The sequence below is a fragment of the Ananas comosus genome, linkage group 5 (assembly GCF_001540865.1).
Source record: "Ananas comosus cultivar F153 linkage group 5, ASM154086v1, whole genome shotgun sequence".
Classification (NCBI taxonomy): domain Eukaryota; kingdom Viridiplantae; phylum Streptophyta; class Magnoliopsida; order Poales; family Bromeliaceae; genus Ananas; species Ananas comosus.
In genome coordinates, this window is record NC_033625.1 from 8628953 (window position 1) to 8649258 (window position 20306).

The 20306-nt window shown below is 40.1% G+C and overlaps 2 protein-coding genes across 2 annotated transcripts; both read right to left on the bottom strand.

Moving 5' to 3' along the window:
- LOC109710678 (mucin-7-like) lies at window positions 2282-2764 on the bottom strand. Its single transcript, XM_020233411.1, has one exon. The coding sequence runs from the start codon at window positions 2762-2764 to the stop codon at window positions 2282-2284; it is 483 nt and encodes a 160-aa protein (XP_020089000.1).
- Window positions 9876-13705, bottom strand: LOC109710943 (ferredoxin, root R-B1-like). The gene is made up of 3 exons (XM_020233761.1): window positions 13423-13705; window positions 10546-10866; window positions 9876-10251 (listed from the first exon to the last, which is right to left on the bottom strand). The coding sequence occupies exons 2-3, from the start codon at window positions 10856-10858 to the stop codon at window positions 10106-10108; spliced, it is 459 nt and encodes a 152-aa protein (XP_020089350.1). The 5' UTR covers window positions 10859-10866; window positions 13423-13705; the 3' UTR covers window positions 9876-10105.

A 20306-nucleotide genomic window follows, 5' to 3' on the forward strand; every position in this document is an offset into this window, starting at 1 on the left:
AAGGGTAAAAACTAAACCGAATAATATGGGTCGGAAGCTCTATCGACCGCTACGTACGTATCTCGCGTCTCATCCCAATACACAACGGCTGCGATACCTGAAAAATGGTGGGGGAGGTGAGAACATGTAAACATGTCTCCCCTCCCAGTGGGTACCGCAAGCTGATGAAGGCGAGGAGTACTCACCGGATCAGGAAGAGATAAACAACAATATGGGTAAGTGTAATACTAAATACAGTAGCAACAATAATGAATGAAAGAGATAGAACTATAAATGAAAGCACAACTACCGCTACTGTAATGAACAACTGAAAGTATATATGCAGCTAAACTATAGTAGTAAGACAAGTGTAAAGAAAGAACTGAAGGTATACAAACAACAACCGCTACTATAGCTATATGCGTTAATCGGTCAAGAAGTACAAATATACCCAATCTGAAATCTGCTGCTCTATTGGTCCGCAACGCAAACCTCAAACCTATGCCACTACTACTCTCCCATGCATATAACCCCTCTAGGGCTCACGGGTTGACACCTGCAACCACTTTTCCGGAAAAGAACACTCCTTGCGGTGGATCAGACCGCCAGTGTTCGTGAAATGCGACGAGTATCGGGCGGTCAATGCTGATAAGCTCAAAGGCCAAACGTCGGCAACCAGCCGACAATCCTGCCCACAGGGCTCATCGACCGTATAGGTCATCAACTGTAAGGAAGCACAAGAACTGACCACTCAGGTCAACTAGGATGGGACAACATCAATATCCTCTCAAACATATGCAAATACTGCTCAATGAACCACAAGGACTGACCACTCAGATCAACTAGGATATATGCACAACGAATCGACGAATAGGTCATCAGGGTGTATCAATAGAATCCAGAACTACCGTCGGCCACTAGCCAACAATCCAACCCCTCTAGGGTACATGACCACAACGGTCATCGAACGACAGAAGTCAAGGAACCGACCGAATGTATCACAAATACGAGATACAAGAACGGACCAACCAGGTCACTGATACGAAGTACGAAAACCAACCAACCAGGTCACTGATACGAAGTACAAGAATCGACCAACCAAGTCACTGATATGAAGTGCAAGAATCGACCAACCAGGTCAACAGATACGCACATGGATAGAACCACTCTACTCCTACTCAGGATACTAAGCATGCACACAACGAGTAGAGTATAATGGAATAACATGGGTGCAAGGCTCAATGTATACTATGTAATAATAACAACAGAAGAGTAAGGGTAAGAAACCATCACCGAGCGTGCACCACTGTACCGACGTCGGATCGAAGTACCCACCTGAACAAATGTCGCGCCTGTCTCCTGACTGCAAAAGAACGTCAACCGGACCTAAGGAGGGTCCACTAGGTTAGTGTCTAACCCACAACTAAGAGACCCCGAAAGCATAACCCCACAAATAAACCCACGAGAATCGGTTTCCCAAACCGATCGCCGTACTACGCCGGAAGTCCCGTAATCGCACCGAGACTACGCCAGTACCCACAGACTGTCCCGAAACTCACCGACTCGTACCACGAGTCACCCGCTGCCACTAAATACAAATTTACGTGTGACTTGGCAGCAAAGACCTTAACTCACTCCAAAACGATTATCGTCGGATAATCGTTCCGATCCGGGTTCCTGGAAGTATCGATTTCGACACCGGAACCCACCGTCGCTCACCCGTCGTTTTCGAACCCTCAAAACAAAGCGAGTGACGAGCCAACAAGGCTCAGCGACGTGGCAAATGGTCACCAAGTATCGTCGGAAGAGTTTCGAACCGAAATCGCGTTTTGTCGGCGGATTTCACCGAAAAATGCGTCGGAAATACATTTTCGATCTTCGCAAAGGTCTGGGGCCTTGGACAATCAGTCCAGAGGTCACCCACTGCTCACCCATGCTGCCAACAGCAGCCGCAACAACCCAGAATACATAAAAGCCCTCCCGATTACCCGAAATCGCATTATTTCATGCGATTTCAGCGCTTTTATGGTCCGTCTACACAAACTAGAAGTCAATTAGCCAAACTGAGACACCAGCTGACAGGTCTCGGCGTGATGGAGGCCGTGCTCATCTTTCGGAGCAATTCCGGCCACTGCGACAAGAGCGCGAGCGACGCGAACTTCAGCAAAATTGTGCGCTAAAACTAAAAATGCTTCAAATTCACTCATTCGGGGGTCTTTGACCTTAAATGATGTGAGCACTGTGATCAGCACTAACCAACGATCACTGTGCTCACCTCCGGAGGCATCAGAACAGCCTCAGGTCACCGGAACATTGATCCCAAACCGAAACAATGCGCAGAACAGCAAAAACATTGCTTATCAGCCAGGGCAGAGCTAGGGCTGGCCGGCGGCGGCCGGACGGCGGGAGCTCCGGCCAGGGACGAGCGCGGCCGGTCGATGGGGTCTAGGGCAGGTGCTGGCGAGCGGCGGGAGGCGGCCGGTGGCGCGGCGACTGCGATCCAATCCGCCAAGCTACTCTCGGGTTCAAGGGCGCCGGCGGCAAGGCGACGACCGGAGGAGGTCGTGGCGACGTCGATCTGTCGCCGGAGGCCTAGGGTATCATGATGCGCCCCTCCGTGGGCGGCAGTATCGTGCGGTGGCCGAGGTGGCTCGGCCTCGGCCCGCACCAGCTCTGGACGGCCGCAGAGTGGAAGAGCGGCGGCCGACGGCTTCGGGGACGTCCGGGGATGAACGCCGGAGGTCGCCGGAGGTGTCTGGAGGGCGGCACTGCCGGCGGGGAGCATCGGCGCCGCGCGGATGCCGAGATCGCCCAGGCTCGGTCTGGGTGATCGCGGTTGGCCGCAAGGAGCTAGGGTGCCCCGTCGGCGCTCCGGGACGGTGGGGTAGCGGGCGGCGGCGAGCGGGATGTCGCCAGAAGGCGGCGCAGCCGATGGGGGGCGGTGGCCGCATGCGAAACCCGAGATCGAGCCTGCTCGGTTTGGGCTGACCCGAGCTGGCCGCAGCTTACTCAGCTGGCTCCAGCGGCGCGTGCTGACGGCGGAAACGTCCGGCGATGGTACCGGACGTTGGTCTCGGCTAGGGGATGGTGGCGCTCCGACTTAGATGACTCCTTGAGACCCCAACCACAACGTGGTGGAGTGGTTGGCAGAGAGGGAGGGAGAGGGTAGTGCGGAAGGGTTTTCCGGTGGCCGGAGGGGCTTGCCGGCGTTCAGGGCGCGCGCACGGTTGGGCAGGGATGCAGGTGGGGCGGCTAGGGTTCAGTTCGGCTAAAGAGAGGGCCAAAAGCTAGGGTTTCCTCATGAAACCCTAGTGCAACTACTATATACATATGTACATTTTGCAAGATAGTCCTCTCAGTGTAACGACCCAGCCCACTAGCAACAATAACTCGTTGGGCTCAATCACCGGCCCAAAATGCTTAAGCCCAGTTATTATTATTAGTGTCTATCCGTTAAGGCCCTGACGTCCTCGTCAGTCCAATTACACATACAGCCCAAGATCACCAGGCAATGTGAGACTTATCTCGCTAACCCGTCATCCAGACCCTGGCTCAGCCGAGACTCGCCACACATGTTCAGCTGGTGAACCGGCTCTGATACCAAATGTAACAACCCAGCCCACTAGCAATAATAACTCGTTGGGCCCAACCGCCGGCCCAAAATGCTTAAACCCAGTTATTATTACTAGTGTCTAAGTCTCTTATAAACCCAATGACAACCCTTTTCCCATCCGATGTGGGACTATTGGGATGTCACAGACTCCCCCCGTTAAGGCCCTGACGTCCTCGTCAGTCCAATCATACACACAGCCCAAGATCACCAGGCGATGTGAGACTCGTCTCGCTAGCCCGTCATCCAGACCTTGGCTGAGCCGAGACTCATCTCACACTTCCGGCTGGTAATTGGCTATGATACTATCTGTGACGCCCCAACTTCCCAGGGGGTCACCCATCCTAGGACTACTCCCGTCCTAGCACGCTTAACTCTCTTAACCTCTTGGACCTTGCCACCACCCAAAATGCTTAAGCCGGGTTAAAAGTTTAGCCCTATTATATCTCATAAATAGGACTAGCTAGGGTCTCAACCACCGGTCCAAATGTAACGAATGTATGATACCAAATGTAACAACCCAGCCCACTAGCAACAATAACTCGTTGGGCTCAATCACCGGCCCAAAATGCTTAAGCCCAGTTATTATTATTAGTGTCTATTCGTTAAGGCCCTGACGTCCTCGTCAGTCCAATCACAAATACAGTCCAAGATCACCAGGCAATGTGAGACTTATCTCGCTAGCCCGTTATCCAGACCCTGGCTCAGCCGAGACTCGCCACACATGTTCAGCTGGTGAACCGGCTCTGATACCAAATGTAACGACCCAGCCCACTAGCAATAATAACTCGTTGGGCCCAACCGCTGGCCCAAAATGCTTAAACCCAGTATTATTACTAGTGTGTAAGTCTCTTATAAACCCAACGACAACCCCTTTAACATCCGATGTGGGACTATTGGGATGTCACACTTAGGGATAATATTCTCAGTCAAGTCCTTCACAGCGCGCGTATTTTACACATACGCACCTCCACGTCCGATCTCACGCGATTTGGCACATAAAATATAGGGTCTCTTCGCGATTTATCCGTTTTGCCAATTTGACCCCTTAGCGGACCTTTCGCGTTTCCCGTAGATCCGTCCGTCAGATTTGCGAACGGATCGCACTAGTGCGATCAGCACAACGGAGACAATAAACCTACGATTTTGATTCACATCGATCGATCACGGATACGGGACGAAACCTGTCCGCTCTCCGATTTCCAAAAAACCACACACATATGCCAATGTGTAATCCCACTAAATCCTAGATTCAAATTCAAATTTGAATCTCCTACCACTAGTAGGTACATGTAACATCACTCACCTTACTCTAGGTCACATACGCAGAGCACGAGGAGTCTCATTATGCAAGAACAGCAAAGAGCGAAAACCCACTTTTCGATAAAATCTCTTTTTCTCGAAAGCCGTGCGTCAGATCTGAAATCCGTCAGTGCCATTGGTTCCAGAATAGCTGAACCGGTTGAAACGAGCTATTGGATCGCTATGAACGGAGTCCGATACGCGCCGAAAGCCAATTCTACTATGTGGCTTCTTCGGAAAATCGGAGTTACTATTCACTTAAGTAAAAACTAAAAATCGCGTATCTTCTCCATTTTAGCTCATTTTCTCCTGAAACTTGATGAGTGCTTATGTAATTAAATTACACACAGGAACATTGTCAACAGAGAGTCTAATTGCACTGCCAAAATCTCAGTCCTTACAATTCTTCACATACACAAACTTACAAAAAATATTCACAGTATCCAATATCTTTCAATTAAATAACTAGAAAATTAGGTTTAAAAATAGAATGAGTTAAATAAAGCAACTCGAGTTTAAATTTTAAGTTTGATTTTATAATTTCAAACATGAATCTATATTTTAATTCAAAATTTAGAATTTATTTTAAATTTTAAATTTTGGGTCCATAAATAGATTATTTAAAATTGAAATAAATTTGTCACGCCCTAGATTACTACATTCCTCGGGCGCGCCAACAGATCTGTCGTATACAAAGAAATTTTTCGTGTATACAAAGTGATAGCTGTACCTGTAAACAAATAGGAGCTACAACCAAAGCACAGAGCTGCTAAACAGAACATATATACAAAAACATACTAAGCCCACTGTACATACAATATCCAAAATACAACCTCGCTTCAGAGAGTACAACCAAAACATAACTATATGTACATAATCACAACCCAAAACTACCTCTGAAGGGGTACTCCTCTAGCACAGTGATCAGGGATGGTAGGGATCTAGCTTGTGACTCCCTTATTACGGTCAGAATCAACAGCAGTAGATGGCTCTGTAAAAAGGTAGCAACAACTGGGTGTGAGAACTACTACAAAATAGGGTAGTCCTCAGTGGGTACCGTCACCGATCCCAACGGCCTACCCACTAAGCCTACAGTAAAAGTATGCAAAGAATAGTAAAGTTAGTTGGAAAAACTCTACAGTTACAAGCCACTAGACCACCGCTATCCAAACCCTACTTTCTGTAGACATAGTAATGCATCACTAGCTAAACAGTGACCTAATCTCAACGGACCGCCAACTGGCCAGCCCAGCCTGTATCCAAACTACACCGCACACCACCCACGACAGTGGCCGGTCCAAGAAACTGCCCAAATGGGACGGCTATGACATCAATGCAAGAAAAGTCTCACTCTGGAGCGGCACTCGTGGGAGCGATCCAACCGATTATGCAAGTGTGTCTCTGTCGAGCTCAATCAAGCTCACGCAGGCTATAGTCAAAACAAATAGAGGGTCAAACTGGTCTAACAATCAAGGCTCACGTGCCATCGGCACAATCTGATACAAGATGTAAACATCTAGGTCCACCGTTCGCCCCGACGGCACCCAACAGTACGGAACAGTCCAAACTCTACTGTAAAACGAGCTCGACCCCTCAGCACGAGCATAATCTCAACCTACACTAATCTAAGTATCCACGACGCACTAACAAAAGTGATACAATAAAGAAATCAGCTCCCGAAGCTAAATCTATTAACAATTCGAAAATGACAGTGTAGGTTTAATTTGTTTTCTCCGAAGTCAAATCCCAGTTCAGCATATAAAATTCATCTAAAATCATTAGACTATACTCTAAATTCAGATTTCATAAAAACATGCAAATCCATGAATTCGAGCTACTACACATGATGATCCATATAAGAAAATACATGCTGACACTCTACGACTTAGGAGGAATTCCGACGATTTCGGTAAACATTAACCCACTTCAAAAGCTCATCCAACACCGACTAGGAGTCGATAGGCGAAACCCCGCACTAGCTCGACCTCCAACGGAAATACCCCCGAGGTGCGCGAGCAATCCTCCACAGACCAGAAGAAGAATCTGAGATGGACCCTCAGTTAGCTAGAGAGAGAAAAGAGGAGGAAAAGCTATGGCATTCTTCAAGCTTCCTAGGCTGATATATAAGCTGGAGGGTCGGTTGGAATAAACGCCACAGTGAAATGACCAAAAAACCCCTTACCAACTCAAACCTGCCGCCTGAGTACTAGCACTCAACTTGAGTACCGGTACCCAACACTCAACCCACAAAATCGCGTGTTGTGTATCGGTACTAGCCCAATAAAGTACCGGTACCCAGTCCCAGCACCGGTACTCACCAACAGGTACCGATACTCGACGCCAAGTTGCGAAAACCCGAGAGCAACAAACCATGTAATCCCTCTGGGTTACCGGTACTCCTCTCAGGTACCGGTAGACAACACTCAAAATCCTGCTTTTGCAGATTTCAGTGTTCGAACTCCAACTCTCACAGCTCTGAGTCCGTTTTTGCGTCTATTTCGCACCAAAACGACCTCGGCTCGTCCCGACACTCTAAAGATATATCGATAAGGTACTTATGTTGCAGTCAGTCCAACAACTAACCTCAGAGACACTACAAAATTAACTAATTATTTTAAAATTATGGATTCAAAATACACTTTAAAATTTGAGTTTTGTTCATAAATTTAAATATAAATTTATTAATTTAAAATTTTAAATTAATTCAAATTTTAAATTTGGGTATACATTAAAAAAAATTGTATGTTGTACCATCAACATTAAATTTATTTGGAGATAAATTAAAGTTAAAATAATGAAACAATAAATTGACATATTCTACCAATAATTAACATTAAATTTAAAATATAAATATAAATTTAATTTAAAATTGAATGTAACATTTTGAATTAAATATAAATTAAAATTTGATACTTTTAGTTTAAAATATATAATTGAATTTTAGTCATCAGAATTGGAAAATAAATAGAAAAATATTCAATGTATATAAAAAAATAGAACTTTATAATTATTGTCGGCAATAATTTGAATTTGAATTAGGATATGAGATATTTTTGAATAAAATATATAGATGAATTTACTTTTTGAAAATTTAAATTTTTGGATAAATATAATTCACAAATTTATGTTGATTTGAGATTGCTATTAAAATGGTTGTTGATAGAATTAATTTTTTAACAAAAAAAAATATTGCATTCTGTTTGCGAAAATGGAAACAAGGTTTATATTTATCCAAATTTCTATCAATTAAAAAATATCTATTGTAAAATATTTTTCACCAGCCCTATAAAAGAATATTCCATACTTATTGAAACAAAAATTTCTACGAAATACACATTGAAAATATTCATAGTATCCACTATCTCTCAATTAACTAACTAAAAATAAATTATGTTTCAAAAATAGAATGATTAAAAAATAAGCCTATCAAATCGATTTTATATTTTAAATTTGCTTCATAATTTCAAACGTGAATCCATATTTTAATTCAAAATTTAAATTAAATTTAAAATTTTAATATTTGGTTTTATAAATAGACTGTTTTAAAATGAAAATAATTAATTAATTTAAAAATATATCAAATTTGAGAGATAGATGGGTTGATAAATAAATCTATATCTCCAGTAAATATTTATATTCAAAATTATGGTATTTTAAATTTTATTCATAAATTTAAATGTGAATTTATTAACTTAAAATTTAGAATTAGTTAGAAGTCTTAAAATTTATTTACAATTAAAAAAAATTTATATATTATAAAACACATATGAAAAGTATTTACAATATAACTAAGTTAAAAATATATAAAACTTATTTGAAGACAAATTAAAATTCGAAAAAAAATCAATTGACGAATAGACTCGTACCACCAATAACTACTTAAATTAAAAATATAAATATAAATTTAATATAATGAAATGTGATGTGTATCGCACATACACTATAACTAGTATTTATAAATTTATGACTTTATATATAGAGCAGTGACATTCTTATTTGTATAGAAGAATAAAATTTTTGGTTAAAATATAATTAAAAGATATGCTGATAGTTTCTTTTAAATTACTCTCAACAACTATTATGGTTGAAACCTATAACCGATATTATGAGCATAATTTCATCACCTACAACTATATTTTTTATACAGCTCCAATTGTAACAGTTTCAATATATTATTTATATTTTTTGGGAGGCAATTGTTTATATACTTTGAAAAGTTTTCGACTTTTTTATTTATCCTTTTTAGAACGCTAATATTAAAAATATTTTTTTAATGCTCCAAATTATTTCAAATATATCTCTATAGTTAAATTCTATTAGTAAACAGTTAGAAATAATCGTTATCTTCGTAAAAATATTATTTTGCCCTTTCAAATATAATCTTCTACCATATACAACTTTTCATATTTGCCTTAAATTAGAGACAAAAAAAAAATTTAAAATTTTTGCCTTTTTAAATATATTTTGCTGCCATTACAAACTTTTCTTAGTTGAACTTAAGTTACAAATAAAAGAGATATTTTGATTTAGTTTTAATCTTTATAGAAATTTAATCTGGATTTAATCCGAGATGACTTAACAGTTACTAACAACAATATTACTTTTGAATAACATAGAAATATATGAAGAATATATTTGAAACTAAAAAAATAAAGATTATATAAAATATTTCAAAAATTTTGAGAGATATATTTAATATTATTCCTTTTTTAAATCACATATACAGAACAATTACGACTATTTACAAACAAACAGAAAGCCCCTTACTCTGAATCACCTGACAAACCAGGTGATTGATTACCTGTTCAAACAGCGCGGGGATGGGAATTTGGCGAAAACAGAAAATAAAATTGAACACCATATGGACATTATCAAAGCCCCTTTTCTCGAAGGGACATCAAATTTATTAAATTTCATTAAATTCAGACTGAATAATGCTGAGATTCATTAAGAAATTTACTCAGCCAGCAAAAGAGGCAGATAATCAGTAAAAATAACTCTCCAGCTAGCGCATTCGAATTTGTGATTTGTTGCCTTTAATCTGTAATTCAGATTCAGAGCATTGCGATGAGCCCCATTGTTTCGGTTTGAACACTTTCAAAAGTTCAATATTATTCATAACAGAACGTCACAAGCTAACACCACTACCACATACTAGGAAACAAGCACAGCATCTCGTTCAAACTAAAGTCCTAAAGCGACTAGCAAACAATCTTAATAAAGCTCCCCTTCCTTGTGTGTGTAAATGACGCAGTCCGCCCTTGGATACGACACGCATGTGAGGACGTACCCGTTCGCCATCTGCCCCTCGTCGAGAAACGACCCATCGGATTGGTCAACCTTTCCCGACTCCAATTGACCTGTTAAGAATAAAATGATGTTTTAAACATTAAAACACTCTAGTAAGCTCGTAGAGAAATCGATTGTTTCGTACCAATATTAGAATATTAAAGCAGGCGGTCCAGAATACATATTCAGCCATACTCATTTATTATTTAATTTGAAAAAAAATAACTCCATCCTTTTCATTTTGAAATTTACACACTGGTTTAAAAAGTTTAAAAGACTCGAGTCCACAGTAAGGGAGACAAAATGTTTAAATACTATTTTCTGACAACTTCAAATTTTAAGAGCAGTATGTTAAATCATTTTACCAGCGCAAGTTGAGCATGCGCCAGCCCGGCAGGAGTATGGGAGCTCAATCCCGGCATTCTCAGCTGCATCAAGGATGTAGGTGTCATCAGGAGCTTCAAACTCGTTCTCCTGTCCCTCGGGCCCGATCAGCTTCACCTTGTACACAGCCATTGCCGAGGCCCTAAAACCATTGGAGATTTTTAGGGAGGATGATGACATCGAGATGCGGTTCAGTGAGCTTAAAGAGGAAGGGCTTTTGATGAGCAGAGAGGACGGCTGGTTTCGGAAGCTGCTTTTGAGAGTGTAGGTGCTCGGGAGAGTAATGATCGACATCTTGCAACCTGATGAGCCAAAAAACCCAGATACGTCTTGTTAAAATAAATAGGTATTGCTTAGCCGATTAATATGTATAATAATGGCGTTACTATTATATAGTGAAATAAAGTAAATGCCATCAATCATCCGATCAAAGAGGCAAGGGTAAAAAAAACAGTATTCTGATGAAAAGAAAAGGGAAATCATTGTATGATTCTGCAGTACAAACTTGCAAAATACAACAGAATAAAGAGCATAAAATGCAGTACAAACTTGAAATTTGAAGTTTAAAATTTAAAATTTAAAATTTAAAAATTAAAATTTAAAATTTAAAATTTGACAATTCAAAATTTTAAATTAAAATTTTTAAAATGGCGTATTGAAACGGTTTTGGGAGTTGGAGGGGTAAACTTATAATTTTATATAATATGCAAGATTAGCCGCGTTAAGCAATCCAAGATACACCCCCCTCTCCCCGCGGTAATATTTTCAGTGTAATCTTAAACTTTTTGTAATGCTGCAATACCGAATAGATTACATACCAGATAACCCAAACACAGCAATCCTATCAGAATTGCCTGTAATCCTGCCAAGATAACCCGAACCAAATGCACCCTAAAACTAAGAAGATCGCAAAATATGCAGCAATCATGCTCTTGATGCTATACGTTCCAATAAAGAGATTAGCACCTATTTCTCACCGGGACGAAGTAGATTACATATCAAGGCTATGGGCACATTGTTCAACTAATATATGGCATACAGGACTCTTTCTTTACCAACTGGACAAGATGAGAATATAATCACTTTGTCTTCTGCACTATACTATTAAGCTGAGAATTGAGGCAATGCATCAGCAAAGTATGAACTTAAACTGTGTAAACTCATCTTCGAAAGCTAGGGAGCCCCGCATTCACCATAGAATAAACAGGAAGAAACCTTCCATATGATGTACTAATTGAACAAGAGCTAGACTAAGTATATATAACATACAGTAACAATATCATCCCTTTTACTTGACTGTAATGCATTTTATTTGCCTACTCCATGAGAAGGTTGACTGCATTACCTAGCTCTTTCAATTGGAGTTCTGCTAGCTCAGACAACTTGACATTCAACTTCCACCAAAAGGCAGGCACAACAGTAAAATCTTCCATATTCTGCTATAAACTATTGTTGAGACTTGAGAGTCGTGGATCATAATCGTGTCATGACCCAACTTGATTACTCCACTATCTTCAACTTAGTAATACAAAGCATAATGTGCTAAAACTTAAATGAGTTATAGCAACTAGTATTATAAAGCTAAACTACTGATGCCAGAAAATTTGAACTCTTCTTTTACAATAAGTAAATGTTAGGTATAGATATACAGTATAATCAAACTTGTAGGATAAAATGCTCAAGAAAATCATTTCTAGCAAGCTTAGAAACGCGTATAATCATTTGAAAGCAAATGGAATCTAAGAACCAACAGTTCCCTTCTCAATTCACCTGGTTGACGTGGTGCTAAAGGGGGGATTTTTTAAAAAAAAGGGAATCCAAGAAATAGCCAAAGGGTGCCTTGCTGTGACATTATGTGACATTACTGCATTTTTCATCTATAGTTGATAATAAAATTATCAAAACCTCTCTCCAACTATGTCATAACATATTCCCAAAGCTCCAATATATTCCTCCACTATGACTATCAAAATATTGGCCAATCATCAATATTCAACTAGTGCTTCATATTCACTCTAAAGTCTAAACAAATGCCCAGTGGCTACTAAGTAATCGTTTCTCACATTTATTTCAAGATTTAATAGATTAACCTAATGTCAATGCATGATAGGGCGTTCACTGGGTGGAAATAGATACAAAGAGAAGAAGCTCAAGATTGATTATTATGGTTCTGATCAACAAAAAATTGCAAACCTCTACCATGAATAATCAAGGTAAAATCTAAGGAGACCTCCAAAACTTTAGCCCCGTTTGAACTTTGAAATGGGCCCTTCAACTTCATTTTTTTTCTTAATCGCCAAATTTTCGACTTCGATGTGTTTTAACTAGAGTTATTTAAACCCATTACAATTGGATGTTTGTTAAACTAATTAGACATTCCATCAAATTTCACAGCTCTAACTACTTCTGTAGATGTAATGCAGAAATCTTAAGAAAGTAATAGCCGATATCTACTGAAACGGTTAATTTTCATCAAGTTCCTAACTTTGAACTCCAAATCAAATAACTAACACAAATCGGAGGTGTCGCCAAAAGTAAGAGAGCAAATCAGGGATCTATATCAAAATGACCTGTAGTTGACGGCATCCCCATACATTTCTACACAAAATAAAGTCCACCGCAAAATATATATATATATATATATATATATATATATATATATATATATATATATATATATATATATATATATATANNNAGGAAGCGATTGATGCGACATCTACACAAAGGATGTGGAGGATCTCAGAATTAGATCGGGAGCTCGTATAAAAGGAAAGAACACGATTAACACACCGCCGATCCAATATTAGACGATAAATTAGACACAAACAAAAGGATCAAAGCTACGCAATCTATACCTGCTGGAGAGAGGTTGAGATCGAGATCGAGATCGAGATCGAGATCGAGAGGGGCGATTTCCCCAAGCTCTTTACAGAGGGGAGGAGAAGAGAGGGACAGAGAGGGGAGTAGGAAGAGGAGACGATGATTCGAGAGGGCGCGTACCCTAGCGAGCCTCGTCACTCCTTATATAGCCCATTACTTATAACAATTATTCATAATAAATTTAGTAATTAATAGTGTGTTTTCGGTGGCTATTTAGTGGCTGAGAGGTCGGACAAGCGGGGGGGGAGGGAAATTGTTGCGTCGCCCACAGTCTCCATGACCAAACCGCCTCAGCAAAGGGCAAAGAGGAACAGCGAATTTACGGCGAAAACCCTCGAACATCTATAGAATTACTTTTTTTTATTTATGAATTCCCAGTACAATTTTGATCGCATTCAAAAAAACGGTTGGTAGCCACATGGCCAATTAAACAGTAAACTAATTAGAAGTTGCCAAATGTCTCATAAAAATTTCGAATGCATCCATTAATATGCATCAAAAATAAATTTATATTATACAATAAATTATTTAAATATTTTATATTATATTTTAGTTTACAGTACTACTCATCTAATATACAAGTACTAGGGTGTATATATAAGGAACAGTACTATACACTAGATGCAAGCAAAGACTTATCCTCTTTCCCTTTTGGAATTATAAATATATCATATTGAGCATTCTCTGCATTCTTAATGTCTTTAATAGAGATTTTAAAATCTAATTCATTAAATATAATTTAAACTGCTAGACTTTGTATATCATATTTATTTAATTAAGGTTTGATATTGAATAATTTGTCATTTTATATAAGTTGTCATGTATGGGATGTTAACATACATGAGGTGCATGCATAGTTTTTTCGTTCTCCAATCAATTTTACCAAAATAAAGACACCTTTATTTTTTCAGCAATTTAAAATAAGTCATCTAATTTTAACTTTTTAATTAAAAAAAATTATTTATAAAATAGCCATCAAAATTATTAAATTTGATTGAACTTTTAAATAAAGTTGTTATAATAATTTAACTCTTCAAACTCTAAAAATTAAGAAAATATTATTTTTTATAATATATATAATGCTACTTTATAATTTTTTTCTTTGTTATAATTTTTCAATCTTAAAATTTTAATAGTTATATATCTTAATTAGCTGATATACTATATATCCACCCGGAAGCGCGGGTGCTACACCGGTTTTTATTAAATAGATCTCTACGATCTAACTTTTCGCTTAAACTATTAAACTTTAAATATTTTACTAGTTAAGAGACACGTGCGATGCTGCGGATAGTTATTTTAAGATTTAATTTTAAAAATTAGTTATAAATATTAATTTCAGAATTTAATTGGTGCAATAAGTACATCAAAAACTTTTAGTAGGCATAGTAGTCCCCCATTAGTTAGTGAAATAATTTTAGTAGGTATCGTAGTCCCCCAGTAGTTAGTGAATGAGAAGAGAAATCATTGTTTGTGATTCTTGCAATTAGTTTTCGTCAAATATAAAATTAACTTAAACTGCATCAATTTTTTTTTATTTTTTAATGTATAATTTATATGTGTATTCTCAATATTGTAAAATTAATATTTATATCTAATACCAGTAGTCTAAATTATTTAACATTTATTTATATATTTTACATTTTATAAGAATAAATAATAAATTATTATATAATAATATATCTATATACAAATAAAATACTATATATAATAAATAAATATATATTTATAAATAAAATTATATATTATAGTATATATATATAGAGTCCGCTATGTGTTGTACAAGTACCCAAGCACTTGTGCTTAAAATTTTTTACCGGTAGATCTCTGCCTTTGATCATTTTACCCGTTAGATTATATTATCCTAGGGGCCACATCATCCTAACCGCACATCCCTTAATTCCAAGGGCGAAAACTTATAAGAACCAATGACTTGTAGTTTTAAAAGCATAGGACTAATTCTATATATATATATATAATATATATATATATATATATATAATATATATATATATATATATATGAGAAGAGAGAGAGAGAGAGAGAATATGAGAGGGAGGTCCACCGTGGACCACCTCTCATGTGGTCCACGAGGCCACTTCGGCCTTGTGGACCCGTGAAGACCCCATCACTGTGAGCGCCCCGATTTGTGTTATTGGCTGCCGCCAGAACGTTGGCTGTTGGGGTGGGGGTTGGTTCGGGGTTTGGGGGGATGGTTTCTTGGGCCAGGGGGGGAAAGCCTTAGCCCGCGCCTCGCGCCGTGCCGCGCCCTTGCGCGCCGCCCGTCCACGCTGATTGCACCGCGCGTCGGCTTGCGTCACGTCGTAGGATGCCGGCCACGCCCCCGCCCCAGGACGCCCCCGCAACCCGCCCCCGCCCCCGCCTCGCGCTGCTCCCGGCCGCGCCTCCCTGCGCCGGCGCCCCCCGACACGCCGCCGCACCCGAGGCTCCGCCCCCGACACCCCAAAGAACGCACACCGCCCCATCGCGCCCCGCCGCGCCCCGGCGCCGCCCGCTCCGACTCGCTGCCCCCGCCCGCGCCAGCGCCCGCGGCCGCCCGTGCCTCGCGCCCTCGCCCGCGCCTCGGCCTCCTCGCGACACGTGTGCAGTTATTGAGGAATAATAAATAGTTATAGATTATAGATGTTTACTCTCAAAGTTTATAAATAACCAACTAGAATTAATATTGATCAAATAATCAAGAAAATAGCAAAATATGATGGCAGTGATATAGACGAATTTTCTCCATACGAAAAATTACTTTAGCAGATAAAATTGATTATTGATTATATTTATTATATTTTATTCTTAAAAATCAAATACGAACAATAAATTATTTAAGGGTTAATTGTATACAACTCCCTGTAAATATAGCAAATAGCAAATATATCCCTACAAAGTTCAACTTTCTTATCCCTGCAAAAGTCCTAATATTAACAAATATGCCTCTACCGTTAGGTTTTATTAGAAAACTAGTGTAGTAACCCGCGCGATGCAGCAGATAAATAATAGAAGAGAAAATAAAAAATATTGAAGAGAAAGAAGAAAGGAGTTTGGAAAATAAAAATTCAAATATATATATATATATTTTTTTTGTAGGGAAATGTATGAATTGAATAAATCAATACGACCATTGAAAATCGATAACTGTCCAGAATCACTATTCAAAAAAAAACTACGAAGGTCGTATGAAGATGGAGATGATAATGTTGCGATGATGACGACGACGGCTATAAAAATCTCATGCAAGTTTGCACGATTTTGCACCCTTTTGGGCATGGAATAATCAGAAGTTGCGGGCCAAAACTGCCACATCAATTATGAAATCAAAACTAACATCTAAATTAATCAAAGTAATGCGCATAAATCAAATACTTGATTGATATAACCACCATATCAAAAATAATGCAAATTAATTAAATTCTAATTGGATATATGGTAAGAATTCGAGATTAAAATAAAGAAAAGAAAAATTAGGTTTAGGATTTTCGTCTCCCAAACCTACCCCTCAATCCGTCCGTTATCGTTGTTCAATTAGTTTCCTCTATTGAAAAAACCATTCGATTACCTTCTTTTTTCATAAATTCGAAGAGATCGACATAAATAGAAATCCTAGAAGCACTCTCTTGATTCGGGGGGAGTGGGGTTGGATAGAGTCGGATTGGCACGGATTAGGGCTTGGAGGACTCCTTGCTGTTCCCCAATCTCTAGATCTGAAAGTAATAACTATTCATCTTCTCCACTTTTTTATTTTGCATGTTAGGAATTGTTTGAGGGAGAAACGACTAATATTTAAGAGAAAAAATTTAGAAATGTATAATTAAAAAGCACATTGATTATAGGTTATTGAATAGAGAGAAGGGGAGAGGAAAAGCCAAGAGTAAAGATCAATTCAAAAAAAGAGTTAGTGAAGCTCGAGGAAAACTTGCCACGTGGCAAAATTATTTAGAATTCATATAGTGTGAGAAAGTGAATTCTCGAAATACGAGAGTTAGACTTCATTCAGAATCGACCAAGGGTCGTGTTGGTGCGCTTTGGAAAAGCCAAAGATACTAAAATCACCAAAAGTGCATTGGAAGTGAGTCCATGAGAGCAAATAGTGCAAAACTTGCACTGGAGCAAAACTGCTCTCGAGGACCGGTCTCTGGTAGGGAGGGACCGGTCCCATTGGCTGGTGTTGCAGGGTTGCTTGAGGCAACCGGTCCCTGGTAGGGAGGGACCGGTCCCCGAACGCGAACCCAGTGAGAAAGCCAGAAAATTGGCTAAGTCCTGAATCCCAGCTCTCGGGAACCGGTCTCTCAGGAAGGAACCGGTCTCCCGAGGACCGGTCTCTCTGGGAGAGACCGGTGCCCGAACGCGTGACCCGAGCTGAAGCTCTCGGGGACCAGTCCCAAGTCGGGGAGACCGGTCCCTTCGCGCGCAGAATGCCCAGTGAGGGCTGTGCAGGGGATGAAAAGTAGAGGGGGCTGCTGGGATATTATTACATTAGAGAGTATAGGGGACCCCCTCTCTCTCTCCAACTCTCATTTTCTCTCCCTCTCTTACACTCTCTTGTTCCCTCTCTATCTCTAGAAGGAAAAGAGAAGAAGAACAAGAAGGAGAAGAAGGAAAGGAAGAGAAGAAAAGGAAAGGGAAGAAAAGGAAGGAGAAGAAGAAAGAGATCAAGAGGAAGACCTTGGACATCTTTCCTTCCCTCTCCTCTTCTCCTTGGTGTAGCTAAGAGGTAAGCTACCAAACCCTAGCTTATGAAACTTAGGGTTTTTGGGTTTTAGCTCTTTGGATGGGATCAAATAGATCCCTAGCACCATGAATGGTAAGATTGGAGCTAGAATCTAGGATTTTGAGATGGGTTTAGCTTGGTGCTAACCCTAGGGCTCCAAAATAGGGTTTTTGATAAAGTATGAGATTGATCTCATTTGAGACCATGTAAACCTAATTGCTAGGTAACGAAACGCGGGAGCGAAGTCGGAATTTCGATTAGTTGAGCGGATCAAGAGCTATCGGCAAAATAAGGCCGATTGAGCATTATTTTGGACCAAGAAGATCAAGACTTCGTCGTAACGTTCGTTGGAGGGCATTTCTAGAGCCTTCATACCCTCAAGAGGTGGGGGGTGTCATCCCGAAGCAACCGGGTTTCCTTTTATGCCTAAGTTAATTTTATTCATCATATGTTGATTGTGCATTATAGGATTAGTAGAAGTATATTTTCATTCCTTGCATGCTTACTTAGTAGTGTAGCGGTATGGACCTAACACTTGGACTAGGGAGACATGAGGATTGGGTCTTGAGACAAAGAATCAGATAGTGGCAAAAGTGATGAACTTGGACATAGGCTAGTAGAGGGGCATTGAACTAGTGTAGTAGAAACACTAAACAAGAACGAGTGGCATGTCAATTAGCTAGAAAACTTACTACAATGATCGAACGAGTGGCATCGGGTCTAGTGTAGTAAACATGACATGGTTCTAGGGATAGTAGAGATCCCGGCATCTAGGATGCATTGTATATTGTGCAGTAGAGGCACATTGACCCTAGTAGACAGGGTATCCTCTTGTGAGGATTGGATCATACTCATTAGTCTGTTTTTGCTTGTCGGTGGTCGCTCCACCGAGGCACGAGTCTCTGGAGTACTTCACTAGGGGCAGACGTAGTTGTCCCGCAGACGGTCTCGTTGTGTGAGTGCAGTTTCTCCTCACCTATGAGATTGAGAGTGAGTCGAGGGTTTAAGCTACGGGTTAACCAAGTGGATTGGGTAATAAACATGAAATGCATAGTAGACTTGCATTATTACCTTGAGTAGACATAGTGTATGTTGTAGATTACATTGCTATGCATCTTTATATACTCATGACATGATACTAGCATGATAGTAATTGTTGCATGCATTATTATCATTGATGGCATGATAGAGTAGTCGCAGTTTACTTTTATCTATCTATCTATCTATCTATCTGTGCAAGCTTAGACCTAGTGAAAAAACCGGCGGCGTCGGCGGCCGAACCCACTGGGAACTATATTTATATAGTTCTCACCCCGTGCGGTTTTGGGGTATAGGTACACATAGAGGCGAGTCGAGCGAGGATCGTGGCAAGGGCATAGCGCCCTAAGTGAGCCTAGTTAGTAACTTTTCCTTTATGCATTAGAGTACCCTCGTGTACTAGAAGATGTTTTGGATAGTTATTGGAGAGCTACTTGTATTTTGATGAAAACATGTATTCACATTTTGGAAGATGAAAATGTAAATATTGAATGGTTGAGATAGTTAGACTATCTCTCTTTATACACTTGTATACCACTTGTGGTTCTTGCTCTTAGTTACTTGGCACTTGTGTGCCTTAGTCGATCATGTATGTATTGAATTTATTCTCCTGGGCAAATTCTTGTACATGATTTGGGGGTTTAGCCTTGGGCGGACAGGAGAGGTGCTGTCCGTTCGGCGGTCTATCCGGCGCGCCCGAACCGTGCCAAATTGGTAGTGGATTCGGAGCGGGGCGTGACAAGAGTTGTTGGTATCAGAGCAATTAAGAGCAAGTAAAGAGAGAGTCTAGGATGGACCTAAGAGACCTTGGGACGGTGAACCCTAGGAGTGTATAGGTACGTGAGAGAAACGAAAACCTAAATCGGTTGAGGAAGAATCCGATTGGGTTGGATCGAGCATAGATCTCTAGTGTGGCTAGAGATAGATCCGAGCGGTGTTAGTTCCGAGCTCGAGGAGTTTGTGTTGGCGGCCGACAACACGACGCTAAGAGTTAGGACTAATACACTAGTGTACGTCCGCTTATGGTGGAGTTGAGTCGCATAATATAGTGTATGCGATGGAGTTAAGTGGGTTAGGTTGGATCGAGTATAGATCTCTAGT